At 33.2% G+C, this 14481-nt stretch overlaps 1 protein-coding gene across 1 annotated transcript in view; it reads left to right on the top strand.

Moving 5' to 3' along the window:
- LOC126882394 (fringe glycosyltransferase) overlaps positions 1 to 14481 on the top strand; it is a 620335-nt gene that overhangs the window by 160823 nt on the left and 445031 nt on the right. Inside the window, exon 4 of the mRNA XM_050647309.1 lies at positions 13896 to 13998. Coding sequence (XP_050503266.1) covers positions 13896 to 13998 — 103 coding nt within the window. The remainder of the gene's footprint in view (positions 1 to 13895; positions 13999 to 14481) is intronic.

The following is a 14481-nucleotide window of genomic DNA, read 5'->3' as shown; positions in this document are numbered from 1 at the left end:
TTTAGATTTGATTACAGTACAGAGCCTCTATTATGTGCTTATACGTATTTCGGAATAACCGTTTCGTCATCGGAGCACCTGGGTAGAGGCACTGAACTGCAATCAAATCCTTTCATCCTTTCGGGGTAATTATCAGTAGTAATTGCACAAGAGCTCTAAAATTATTGAATTTTTCCCGAGTGACACTTTGACAGTTTTAATTTCACGAACCGAAGGAGAGTGAAATTATGTCAAAGTGTCACGAGGGCAAAAATTCTATATTAATTTTAGAGATCGAGTGCAATTTGTTGCGATTATTTCATGAATAAAACTGTTAAAAACCAAAATTTTATTGTAATTTATTTATGTAAGTACAAATTAGTACAATTAAACACACAGTTGTTATAAATGTTTTACGGTTGAAAGTCATCACTTTTATAATTTTTAAAACATTAATTGTCATTAATGTCACTGAATGTATTTTTTCATAGCAACGAAGGGCATCTGACGTAATATACTTGACGACGGGAAATTATCAAAAATTATCAATTTAATTTAGATTTCTGTAGCTTTCTATTGGCCAGAATCTCCTATGAATGAAATAATCAGTAGTAATTGCACAAGAGTTCTAAAATTCTATATTAATTTTAGAGATCGAGTGAAATTTGTTGCGATTATTTTATGAATAAAACTGTTCAAAACCAAAATTTTATTGTAATTTATTTATGTAAGTACAAACTAATACAATTAAACACACAGTTGTTATAAATATTTGGCGGTTGAAAGTCATCACTTTTATAATTTTTAAAACATTAATTGTCATTAATGTCTCTGAATGTATTTTTTCATGGCAACGAAAGGCATCTGACGTAATATACTTGACGACGGGAAATTATCAAAAATTATCAGTCTAATTTTGAATTCTGTAGATTTCTATTGGTCAGAATCTCCTATGAATGAAATAATCAAAATAATTACCAAAGATGCTACTAGCACCATCTATTCTAAACCATATTTTCTTTTTGTTTTAATTTATACTTTATTCATTTTTGTGGATATTAAAGGAAATAATTCGCTAAAATTATTATCACGGTGAATGACAGGACGTGAAATGCAATTTTAGATTTCCCTTGTCGAGTATTTCGCCACTCTGTTATGCTTTATTTTTCCAACTTAAAAAGCTCAGAGGATAAATAATTTCGAATTTTATTTCCTGACTTATTTGACTTTTAAAGACAATGTAGTTGATGAAAATCTTACTATTATACAGTTGGGAAACTTGCCGAATAACAGAAGGAAAACAGGGAAATATAGAGGCCAGGGAAATGGGTGTAATTAGGTGAACCCTGTGGATCTCGATGATCAGAAACAAAGAAATCGGGGCGTGCATGTGAATAGTTCCTTCTTCTAGTTCCATGATCGTTATAGATCGTGGCAAATCACGCTGGTTACCATATTCGCTATCGTGACAACAACCCTATTTGATGATATTTGACGCGTTTACTATTACCTTTCACGTTTGTCGGTCCAAATCCTTTCTGACGTCATGTTTCCACCTTTTGTAGGCCGTCCTACAGCCCTTTTTCTCATCTGGTCCTTCCCAAAACACATTATTTATAAGGCGACTGACATCACTGCGTATCAAATGTACTGCCCATCTTAGTCTATTGACCTTTAAATATCTCACTAGATTTTTTTTACCGAAGAGAGACTCTTAACTCGTTATTGTGTCTGCATATACCACTCAGAAAGATTTTACGTTCCTACACCAGCAATTTATTTACTTCTATTTTTGTTAGCGTCCATGTTTCGCTTCCAAACGCGAATGCTGGTCGTAATATGATCTTATATATCTGGATTTTTACACCTCGTGAGAGAAGTCTATTGGCCTTAATATGTGTCACTAACTTCATATTAGATATTGTATTGTAAAGGAAGATCTGCTTCTTGCCGTTATTCGCGTTTTAACTTCTCGTTCTATTTTGTTGTCGTTGGTGATTGTTGCTCCTAGATATTAATAGCAAATAAAATAAAACTTTTGATAATAAATGAAGATGAGAAAAAAGAAAGGAATGCCAATATAATAGTAAAGGAAAAAGTAATAGAACAAGTATCTACTTTTGAATATTTGGGTAATATAACAGATGATGGGAAAATGGACGTGGCAATACGTAATAAACTGAAGAAGGCTACTCACGTGTATTACTCATTAAATAATACAATTTTTGTGAAATCAAAAATAGATAACAAAATTAAACTCAGAGTACATAACAGCATAGTTAATTCGATAATGACATATGAGGCGGAAACATGGATTGTGCAAAAGGAACATGAAACAGTGATAAACGAGGCTGAGATGAAATCATAATAATCAACCCGTACTCATCCACTGCTGGACATAAGTCTCCCTCAGCTCTTTCCATCTTTCTCTGTTTTGTGCGGCTTGCATCCAGCGTATTGTCGGCACTGAAGCGTATTGTCGGCAACTGGATACAAGCCTGAGATGAAATACATAAGAAGAATAAAAAATTCATACAGAAGTAAAAACTTCAAGTTGTATACTGGTATAAAATCGTTTATTAAAAACTATCTAAAATATCATCCAAATGGATTGCAAAACGTTTTCGTTCTAATTCAAAACATCTTCAGTGCCTAGAATGAAGTATTTCCACGTTAGATTACAGCAAAAAGGTTGAAATTGTGACTGTTAATGTTGGAATTCAACTTTATTATTTTTGTTAAGTGTTAGAATACACATGTGGGGTCTTTCTTCATGGGTGAGCCAATTCTCCGAATGCATTAGGGCGATAAACTCTTACCTAAGATTGCACATGTTACAAGGGATGTGAATGCCAGAACTGTATGTTAGTGTTAGTTCTGCGTTCGATATTTAGTCTAGAAGTATACGTTGTATAAGACACATCTTAATTTCTCTGTTTGTGTATTATTATAATACGGTTCGGTTATAAAATAAATAGTTTGTTTACGTTTATTTGTACTTTTTATTATCTGCTATTTCTAATAGTTAAAAAGAAAAAACATGTGGGAATACTTACATGTGAAATCTTCTTGTTCCAGCTTCGCAACATTTCAACTTTCGATCTTTGTCTGCTTACCTATTGTTTAAGCTGAAAAATGGTCCGTGTCGCTATCTAGCCGTCTCATAGTTCTTACGCTTATTATGCTACTAGAATGTCTCCCCTCAATCAATAGGTACATGATTTATTTGATTATCTGTTTTTTATACGTTTGATCTCCATGCTGCTTGTGTATTTTTTTCTATCAAACTTACTTGCTTTAAAAGTTACAGCTGTCGCAAAATTTATCACTCGTGATCCATTGTCCTTTGTAACGTCATGTAGACTTTATCTTCCTACCACCGTGTACAATATCTTAACAATATTTCAGATAATTCCAAAATCCTTTTAAAAACACGAAATAGTTAATTACGATATTGTTTATAGAATGTTAAATATCAAACAAACAATCAGTTGTTTACCGCGAATGTAGGGCACACACATCATGGTGACTTCTGCCAAGTAAGCGGTAATCATAATATTATATCATACCTAAACTTGACATATAGGTAAATGGAAGTAAAAATGTATACAAACATATCAATCTAATAAATAATAAATGAGACGCTTATAGATTTGGGGATTTAGTTAGATTTGGGGTTGCCTGATATGTGCCGCCTCGCGTAATATGTTGAGTGCCGTCATCAGCTGAGTACGACCCAATGTATTAATAACTGTATTTGACGTCGAATAAAGTACTGATGGTTCAATAAGTGTATTCCTGCTAACCAACCCCATAAGGGTAGATACAACCCCTTCCATCATAGCATGTACTCTTCTGTGCTTACTTTTGCGTTTATATCCCGTAGTATTATTTTAAAACTCTTTCATTTATTACAAAGCCACATCCTTTGTTGATAAACTCTCCATATATTATATTAATTTAAATGTCTTTCCCAGAAAAGGACTATTTGACCGTACTATAAAATTATGCAGGTGCATTTCTTCTTGCTTCAGTTAAGCCGTTAATTCAGCTACAGTATATGGAAACTTTTTTTATCGGAAAAGCTATCTACCAGTTAATCGAATGAATTTATCAAAAGGCTGAATTCACGATCTGTATTTTTTTAATCGAGCAATTCTTGCTTGATGTCTATTTGGGTGTGGTCTTACGTGTTTGCTATATATAGTAAGATTATAGTAATTATAAATCCGGGCTCTAATTACAAAATGCACGATATGCAAATTGAAAATAGAATATTCTTGAAACAACTATGGTGTGGGTGGACGTTTCTTCGAATGCCTCAATTCTAAGTAGGTATACTTTGTTTCAATAGGTCTGCGCAGACCTTGTAATAGTTTAAAAGTAGTTGTAAATAATATAAGTACTATACCTAAAAGGCATAATGCAAATAGACGAAATTTAAATAATGATGAATTTGGTGAAATGGATTAAAATTGCCTTCAGAAATCCTCTCCGTGTGTGATCAACTAACGTTTTATGTATAAAACCTTTAATAGTTCTATTCCTAGCATTCAGGTCACCATATTAAGTAAATATACCTGACATAATTTCTGAATCCAATCTTCTTAATCTTAATCCATCACCAAGCACGAAGTTTATAATAATCTAACAGAACATTTTCTCATCTTTTATGTACGTCTGTTTAAAGTTAATTGCCAGCAGAGGTAAGTCCATGGTTTTTGGTAGATTTTCGTTTCCTTCTCGCATCCAAATGGCACTAAAATAGTTTGCTGCTCCATTAAAATTTATTAAGCAAATCCAGACTAAGGTAATAGAGTTCAGGGCGTGACTGGCTTCAGAATTATTCAATTACTGCATAAACCGTGCATTTCGCAGCAAGCAGCAAGATGTAGAGGTGTGTCTTATCCGGACGAGGAAATTACCAGAGCCGGATCTAATGGAATAATGCATTCAGATCATTGATTTTTATGGCCCTCCCTTCTTGTTATCTATCATCTTCATCAAAATATAAAGAAATGTGTTTCAAAATACGAGGACTATATAAAGTACGTTGGTTATATTAAAGTTAGACAAAGAAATAACATAAAATAAATAATAATCAATTATTTATGTTTTGTTCTTCTTCTTGTAGTGCCTATCCGTTCCGGTTGTTGGCTACCATCATGGCAATCTGTACTTTACACACTGCTGCACTGAAAAGATCTGTGGCTGTTGTGTTGAATCACGTACGTAGATATTTCAACCAGGAAATCTTTTGCCTTCCTGGTCCACGTTTTCCTTATACTTATCCCTGTAAAATTAGTTGCAACAATCTATGTATCTATTTTTCTTTTTGTACTTTTCAATAAAACATCCCGATTAGTAACGTAGTAGATTCGACGATAAAGCCACATTTCGAAAGCCACTTGCAGGTGGCGTCTGTGAGAGTCCACGACTCAACTTCGTACAATAGTACAGGAAAGATAACATCGTAGTAACTTGATTTTTATAGGTATTGATAAATTTTTACATTTGAATAGCTTAGCCGTTTTTTGAAATGCAGATCCTGCTTTCTCTGCCCTACATTTGATTTCTAGGGAATGGTCCCAATTTTCATTGATGTTCGTATCAAGGTAGGTGTATGTTAGTGTTGCCCAAAACCGGTCTTGGTCTTGCAGTCTTGGTCTTGTTCTTGCGTTTTCGCAAGACCAAGACCAAGACCGCCTAATTTTAGCAAGACCAAGACCAAGACTTACCGTGCAAGACTTGAGCAAGAACAAGACTAAGCCTGCGAGACTCTTGCGTCTTGCAGTTAGAACTGAGGGTCGTTTTAGGGAGTATATAAGTTCGGCTATATTCTTAGATACTCTATGAGAAACAAAAAAAATTGTATCAAAAATTTTGAAAATTGGACTTATGCGCATTACGAACAATACCATAAATATACATAGCGAATCAAAATATCCATTAAAAGAACACTCGACACATTTTACATGTACTGAGAGGTCATTATTATAATGTAAAAATAAAATTTTTTAGTCATACATTCTTTCTCAGCAGCAGTGGCGTTTCTCCACAGGGGCCCCGTATCAAAGATTTTCGCGGGGCCCTTTTCAAGAACTGATATAAGGTAGTGCTAGAAAATGTTCGATGGAACACCGTACTTATGTGAATGTGTACTCTTTTGTATGGTGTCTAAGGTTAGACTTTAACGGATTTCCTTCTCAAAAACCTGGAAGCCTTTGAAACCTTGATGTATCGGAGGATCCTACGAATAAGTTGGGTGGATAGAGTTCGTAACGAAGTTGTTATACATTGGAGGGGAAAAATTATGGGATGTCATCAGAACAGTAAAAACTCGCAAACTTGAATATTTTTTTGGCCATGCTATGAGGTGCTATGTGCTATCCGTATTATACTACGGGATGGAAGCGTGGACACTGAAGAAAATTGACGTGAGAAGACCGGAGACATTCGAGATGTGGATGTACCGAAGAGTGCTGAAGATCTCATGGGTAAATAGAATAACCAACGTAGAGGTAATGAGACAGACGTATGCATAAGGAAAGAGAAGTACTTCTAACAATTAAGAGAAGAAAACTGAGATATATGGGACATGTGATGAGAGGAGATAAATATCTAATACTCCACTTCATTATGTAAGTAAAATCCAGGAAAAAGATTTATAGGAAGCTGATAGCTGATTTAACTCATGGCTGAAGAATCTTAGGGCATAGTTTGAATGTAGTAACAACGAATTATTTAGAGCCGCACTCTCAAAAGTAAAAATCGCTTTGATGATTGCCAACCTTCGAAGCGGAGACGGCACCTAGAGAAGAATCCGCCACCCAGAGAATTATAATATACTCCATTTAATAATAAAAGGCAAAGGAGACGGAAGAAAAGGGTCAGGTCGAAGAAAAACGCCATGGCTTAGAAACTTAAGAGAGTGGTTTGAGAAACTACAGCTTCCATTTTCCAAGCTGCCGCCAACAAAATTACATACTATAGCCAATTTGATAGCCAACACTCGATAATCGAGCACGGCACATGAAGAAGAAGACATGTGTGAATAATTTTATTCCACTTTAAAATTCCTGAAATTCAATTACTCATCAGTACCAACTAACTAGCGTCTGAAAGAATTACTAAGAAGTGCTGTCACCATTTATTCACTAAGATTTAAAGAATTATCAAAAGAAGTAAAATAAATTTATAATATTTAAATTTAGTACAAATAGGTTATATGTACTTTTATTTACACGTGTTCAATAAATATTCTGTACAAAATTCTGTAAAAAAAATTTTAACACCTCTTTTGCATAACTTTTTAATACGCATTTAATGACGGCTTTTAAAAAATTTCAAATTTCTATCAAAGAATATCAAGGACCTTGGCCACCCCTGTTACAGACGACAATTCGATAAGAATTAATTATTGTTTCATTAGTAGATAGAGATCTAGATCTAGTACTTACCATTGCAATCTAAATCACTTTGAGAATCTGGTTGATGGAAAAATGAAGAAATTTTGGGTATTATCTTCTTCAAAACTTCTTCCTTTTTTTGTTTCATTTTTCTTTTCATCGCTCCACTCAGCTACACTCTTTTTATTTCACAAATTTTTTTTACTTCACAATATTTTCAGAATTTAAATTTTAAATTTTCTGAATCGACTGCACAAATTGAACCTAATAAACCTAATAAACTCTAATAAACCAAACTCAAAAAATAGATTTGAAAACAGATTCAGTTTTTTCAACAACACTTGTTATATACAGAGAGAGTCTGTAATTTGGAATAAATTCAATATCTCAAATACTAATTATTTTTTTGAAAAATGCTCAGACCCGTCGATTAGTACTTCAAATTGTCCTTTTTGACATACAATAATAATGTATACAGGGTGTCCCAATTTAGAGATATGACGTCATCGTTGATTTTCTTAAATGGCAACACTGTCATTTTGATAGCTATTTTGATAGGATGTGTAAAGTTATACACAACTGCAAAATATCAAATTTTTATTCTCGACCATTTACAAGATAATAGAAAATAACAAAGTATGTCTGTAATTTGAAATAAATTCAATAATTAAAATACTAATTGTTTTTTTGAAAAATGCTCAGACCCGTCGATTAGTATTTCAAATTGTCCTTTTTGGCATACAATAATAATGTATACAGGATGTCCCAATTTAGAGATATGACGTCATCGTTGATTTTCTTAAATGGCAACACTGTCATTTTGATAGCTATTTTGATAGGGTGTGGTAAAGTTATACACAACTGCAAAGTTTCAAATTTTTGTTCCCTATCATTTACAAGATAATAAAAAATAACAAAGTTATGAAAAACAAGTAATCAAATAATAATTGAATTTAATTATTTCAAATAAGCAAATGCTCATAACGTTGCCCATTGACAATTTGACAATAATAATTGAGGGCAACATTATGAGTATTTGCTTAATTTAAATAATTAAATTAAATTATTATTTGATTACGTGTTTTTCATAACTTTGTTATTTTTTATTATCTTGTAAATGATAGGGAACAAAATTTGAAATTTTGCAGTTGTGTATAACTTTACACTTTACACACCCTATCAAAATAACTATCAAAATGACAGTATTGCCATTTAAGAAAATCAACGATGACGTCATATCTCTAAATTGGGACACCCTGTATACATTATTATTGAATGTCAAAAATGACAGTTTGAAATACTAATCGACGGGTCTGAGCATTTTTCAAAAAAAAATTAATATTTTAATTATTGAATTTATTCAAAATTACAGATATAACTTTGTTATTTTCTATTATCTTGTAAATGGTAGAGAATTAAAATTTGATATTTTGCCGTTGTGTATAACTTTACACACCCTATCAAAATAGCTATCAAAATGACAGTGTTGCCATTTAAGAAAATCAACGATGACGTCATATCTCTAAATTGGGACACCCTGTATACATTATAATTGTATGTCAAAAAGGACAATTTGAAATACTAATCGACGGGTCTGAGCATTTTTCAAAAAAACAATTAGTATTTGAGATATTGAATTTATTCCAAATTACAGACTCTCTCTGTATAAGCCAAGGGTGACTGGACAATGAAAAAATGGGCTAAACAATAAATAGATTAAGTACACGAAAATATACCCAAAACAATACATATACACACTGTTCCAAATCGTCAAGGATTAAGCGATAACAAAAATTGCAATTTGGCCATTTTACAGTGTGTCACGGCCAACGGTAAATGAACCATGAAAAGTACCTAACTTGAAAACAAAAACAAAGCTTCTTTGGTGTTATGGAATACGGCGGCAAATGGATATGTTATGATTAACAATACAATATTATAGATAAATAATCCATTACACGAAAAGGTCGACATCCAAACAATACACAGTTTCAAAGCGTTTTATTAGGGAAATTGTAGAATATTTTGTTCAATTTTTTAAATGGAAGTTTTGTTTCGACATGCAGCGCCAAGGCTCCGTATAATATGCCGGATATCGTGTAGACATAATACCGAAATATTATTTTAACGATATAGGTATACTTCTCCAAGAAATTAACGCACCACCCATCTTTATTTATATCTCAAATTTCCTAAACCTGTTGTTATTTAAATTTAAGTGATTTTTTTTAATATTTGGTCTTATTCTATTCTTTATAAATATCGCAGTAATAATAGATATTTTTGCTAGACAGGTCAATTTTGTCAGTGTATATACCGGGTGTACCAATCAAACTGTGTTTTTTCTCACTCTGTGGAATATTCTAGCATTATGCTAACTTATTATTCTAGCATGCAATAATAGCATACTGAAATTAAAGCCCAACTAAAGCCTCATATTTTCTTAACATTATGTTTTTTTATTCATTCACTTATATTGGATAATAAAAAAGTTAGGTACTTTTTTAACTATCCATGTTTTTCATCAATACAGAATGTTTTTAAATAAGTATGGCAAACTTTAATGAGTAATACTGTAATTACTAATACTTCATAAACGTTTACTTTATAAATGCTTTGTTTACCAAATAGGGAGGGGTTCAAATTTTTCTTACAAACTGACGATTTATTTATTGCTCTAAAATCGGCTGAGATACGCAAATTAAATTTTGTGTGTTTTTAGAGGTAGTTTTAACTTTAGTTAGTTAGAACATAACAGCGATCACTTTAGATCGTGGGTTCAAACCCCACCCGGTGTCAGTTGTTTAGATATTTATTAATTTGGCTAGTCTTTACTATGGCTATGATATTCAAGCGTAAAATGTACCTCTCTGTTACGTTGTTCTTCTAAGATATGCAATAGGCTAATGGGCAACTGCGAGACTTGCAAGACTCTTGCTGCAAGACCAAGACCAAGACTGGGAGCGCAATACCAAGACCAAGACCAGGTGTACTGGCGCAAGACCAAGACCAAGACTGTCTAAGTCTCGTCTTGGTCTTGCATTTGGGCAACACTAGTGTATGTTTTTACTTTTTCTATTTGTTGACCGTTTACACTGATTCGTCCAAATTGCTATTCCTTCTTAGAGATCATCATACATTTTGTTTTCGTAATGTTTAGTGAAAGTTCATATCTCTGACTTATTTCTGTGATTCTATCCATTAACTCCTGGAGGGCTTCGGAACTCTCAGCTAATACTGCCGTGTCGTCTGCGTTTCTTATGTTATTATATCCGTTAATTTGAATTCCGGTTTCAACATCATCTGCGCTTCTTGAAAGATTTCCTCTTGTTTCTTTCTCTTGGTTCTTTCCTACTGCTTCTTAAAAGAGTATATGTTGAACACCAGAGGTGATAGTATACATCCCTGTCGGGCCCCACGTCTGATTAAGATATCTTCGGATTCTCCTGCCTGTGTAGTCCTTGTACGATGTTTAGACGATAGACGATGTTTGATACCGTGTTATGTTACTTTGCCATTTCTATATGCGTTTTATTTTTGTTTTTGGATGCACACTCACAGAGTGATGCAAGCTCACTCAGATAACAGCGAAACTACATAGTAATATTCTCTGGTGCCTAATGTATGCTAATCATGTTAGGTGAAAGGTAGTGTTGGTAAGAACTAGTGAAAAGCTGAAGCAGTAGAGACAAGCTCTTGAGGAACATTTAGTAGGGTACAGAATATTTGGAATTTTCATTTAAAGATGGAGTTACTACAAATGAAATGATATCTTTGGATGGTGAAAGGATTGTGAAAAGCAATAGTTTTAAGTAGAAATAGATGGAGATGCCTGCAGTAGAATTCGGATTGAATGGATGAAGTAGAAGAAAACAAATGGTCTGTTGTGTGACAGAAAAATGTCAATGAAGCTGAAGGTAAAATTCTATAAAAGAGCCATTAGACTAGTTATGATGTACGGAACTGAATGTTGTGCAGTTAAAAAGAAAAAAGAACAACGAATGCATGTGGCGGGAATTGACTGCTTTTAAATATAGACCGGGCAGTATCGTCGCCCCCGCTAGCGAAATTATTCCGATTCGATTTTTTTGCACTAACTTACTCAAAAAGAGGTTCTTATAACATATCCACAGGGTGCCGGTCGGTGCTGTGGTCGAAAAATTGTTTAAACAATTTTTTTTAACAAATTCACAAAAATAAATGTTTTCATTTCGAACAATTTTTTTAAATAATTTGGGTCATTCTGAGCAAAAAAGGTCTCTTGTCATTTTTTTCTAAAATTGATTGTTGTCGAGTTATATGCGATTAAAAATTTGAAAAATGCGAAAATGGCCATTTTCAAGGCTTAAAACTCGATTAAAAATTATTATTATGAAATTCAAAAAATAACCAAATCAAGTTTCAAGCCCCTCCTTCAAGGTGCTGAAGAGATTTTTGGCATTATTTTATTACAAAGCTGCTATTTTTAATTATTAACAATTAGCGCTATAGTCCAGGATGTATCGTCGCCTCCGCTAGCGAAATTATTCCGATTCGATTTTTTTACACAAACTTACTCAAAAAGAGGTCCTTATAACATATCCACAGGGTGCCGGGCGGTGCCGTGGTGGAAAAATTGTTTAAACAATTTTTTTAAACAAATTCACAAAAATAATTTTTTTACTTCAAACAAATTTTTTTTTAGATAATCTTGAACATTCTGATCAAAAAAGGTCTCTTGTGATTTTTCTCTAAAATTTATTGTTGTCGAGTTATACGCGATTTAAAATTTGAAAAATGCGAAAATGGCCATATAACTCGACAACAATCAATTTTAGAGAAAAATCACAAGAGACCTTTTTTGCTCAGAATAACCCAAATTATCTAAAAAAAAAATCGTTCCCAATGAAAAAATTATTTTTGTGAATTTGTTTAACAAAAATTGTTTAAACAATTTTTTGACCACGGCACCGCCCGGTACCCTGTGGATGTGTTATAAGGACCCCTCTTTGAGTAAGTTTGTGCAAAAAAATCTAATCGAAATAGTTTCGCTAACGGGGGCAACGATACAGTTGGACTATAGCGCTAATTGTTAATAATTAAAAATAGCAGCTTTGTAATAAAATAATGCCAAAAATCTCTTCAGGAACTTGAAGAAGGGGTTTGAAACTTCATTTGGTCATTTTTTAAAATTTCATAATAATAATTTTTAATCGAGTTATTAAGCCTTGAAAATGGCTATTTTTGCCTTTTTCAAATTTTTAATCACATATAACTCGACAACAATCAATTTTAGAGAAAAATGACAAGAGACCTTTTTTGCTCATAATGACCCAAATTATCTAAAAAAAATTGTTCGAAATGAAAAAATTATTTTTGTGAATTTGTTTTAAAAAAATTGTTTAAACAATTTTTCGACCACGGCACCGACCGGCACCCTGTGGATATGTTATAAGAACCTCTTTTTGAGTAAGTTAGTGCAAAAAAATCGAATCGGAATAATTTCGCTAGCGGGGGCGACGATACTGTCCGGTCTAATAAGTGAGTGGAGTGACAAAAAAGGATAAAATTAAGAACAAGTATATTAGGGAAAGTTTAGGGTAGAGCATAGGATAAGATGGTTATGCCATGCTCAATATCGAGACGTTAATCACCCAATACGAAGAATTGCTGATCTACGGGTTTCTGGAAGGAATAAGGAATATCAGGTAAAGACCAGGGAATACATGGGGGATACGCTTAGGCAGGACATTTCGGTAAAGGAGATTGATATTGATTTCACCCAAGACAGAAACCTGCGGAGAAATGAAATTAGGGAAGATAACGAAGAAGATAACCTTGTAAAGATAAATGCAAAAATAATGATGATGACTTTAGGAAGGAAATTAGCCAAGGGAATAATGTAATCCTGAGGGGGGATTTAGGTACGACCATATTTTTATAATTTGAATTCCAAAATTGTCTGCTTTAATATTTTAACCATTTGATGGTTTATCTATTTTCATTATTTCCTCGTTACTTAAATTTCTCATTTTCGGTCAATAAAGAAACTATTACAAAGAATCATTGGCAGCCATACGACAAGCGCAATTTTCTACAGGGTACGTACCTCCTAATCCCTGGTCGACTTTTAGTTAATTAGGTATTAAACAAGACATAAATCATGTGCAGACAGCAGAAGGGAAGAAAACCGCCCCTAGCTACATCTAATCTATTTTAAGGTTCCGAATACCTCATTTAACGATATAACCTATTAACCTTTTTTTCTGGTACTAAACGTCTGGCATAGATATATAACTATTTTAACACTTTAAGGAACAAAAAAATAGTACACAGAAACCCGATATCGGAAGCTGCATCGACGTCATCAGACACATATTTCAAACGTTTAAAGGTCATTGTCACTGCCTTTATTTCATTACCACTGATCAAAAAAATCTATTAAGTACATACGCACATGTAAAACTATTTTAATCTAGACACATATCCTGTCGGAGTATGAGAATAATTGTAATTTTTTGTTTATAGACGGCCATATGATCAACACCAATTGCTCCGCTTCTCACAGCAGGAAAGCGCTTTGCTGCAAGATGTCCGTGGAGTTCGACACTTTCCTGAAGACAGATAAAAAGTGAGTACGATTTTTGACCTTGACCGACAAACCTTTTTTTTTAATCTTACCAGCCGTTAGTTTTTTTATAAAATTATAGTGCGTAGATTGAAAATGATGCGTGGCATCCCCCAAAAATTGGTGTCATTTATTATAGTCGTTTGGATTACATTTTTTTTATTAACAGCATCAACCACTGAGGGTTATTAGCCGGAGGACAAAATACAATAATTGCAACATAAAGTGGCCGTTTGCCAAAAGCTGATATGTCTACTTTCGATATTTTTCAGAAGAGCAAATTCAAATGTCCATGATGTCCATAAAATCACAGTTTTAGAAAATATCGTATTTGATTTTGAATTTAATGTTTATACAGCTATTTATGTGAGTTAACATATAAGAAAAAACTGTAATTTTGTGGCCGTCGTGGAAATTTGAATTTGCTCTCCTGAAAAGTACCAAAAATGGACATATCTGCTTTTGGCAAACGAACACTGAATTACA

Source organism: Diabrotica virgifera, chromosome 3, assembly GCF_917563875.1.
Source record: "Diabrotica virgifera virgifera chromosome 3, PGI_DIABVI_V3a".
Lineage (NCBI taxonomy): Eukaryota > Metazoa > Arthropoda > Insecta > Coleoptera > Chrysomelidae > Diabrotica > Diabrotica virgifera.
The sequence above is the reverse complement of the archived record's forward strand: the minus strand, read 5'-3'. Positions and strand labels throughout refer to the sequence as shown.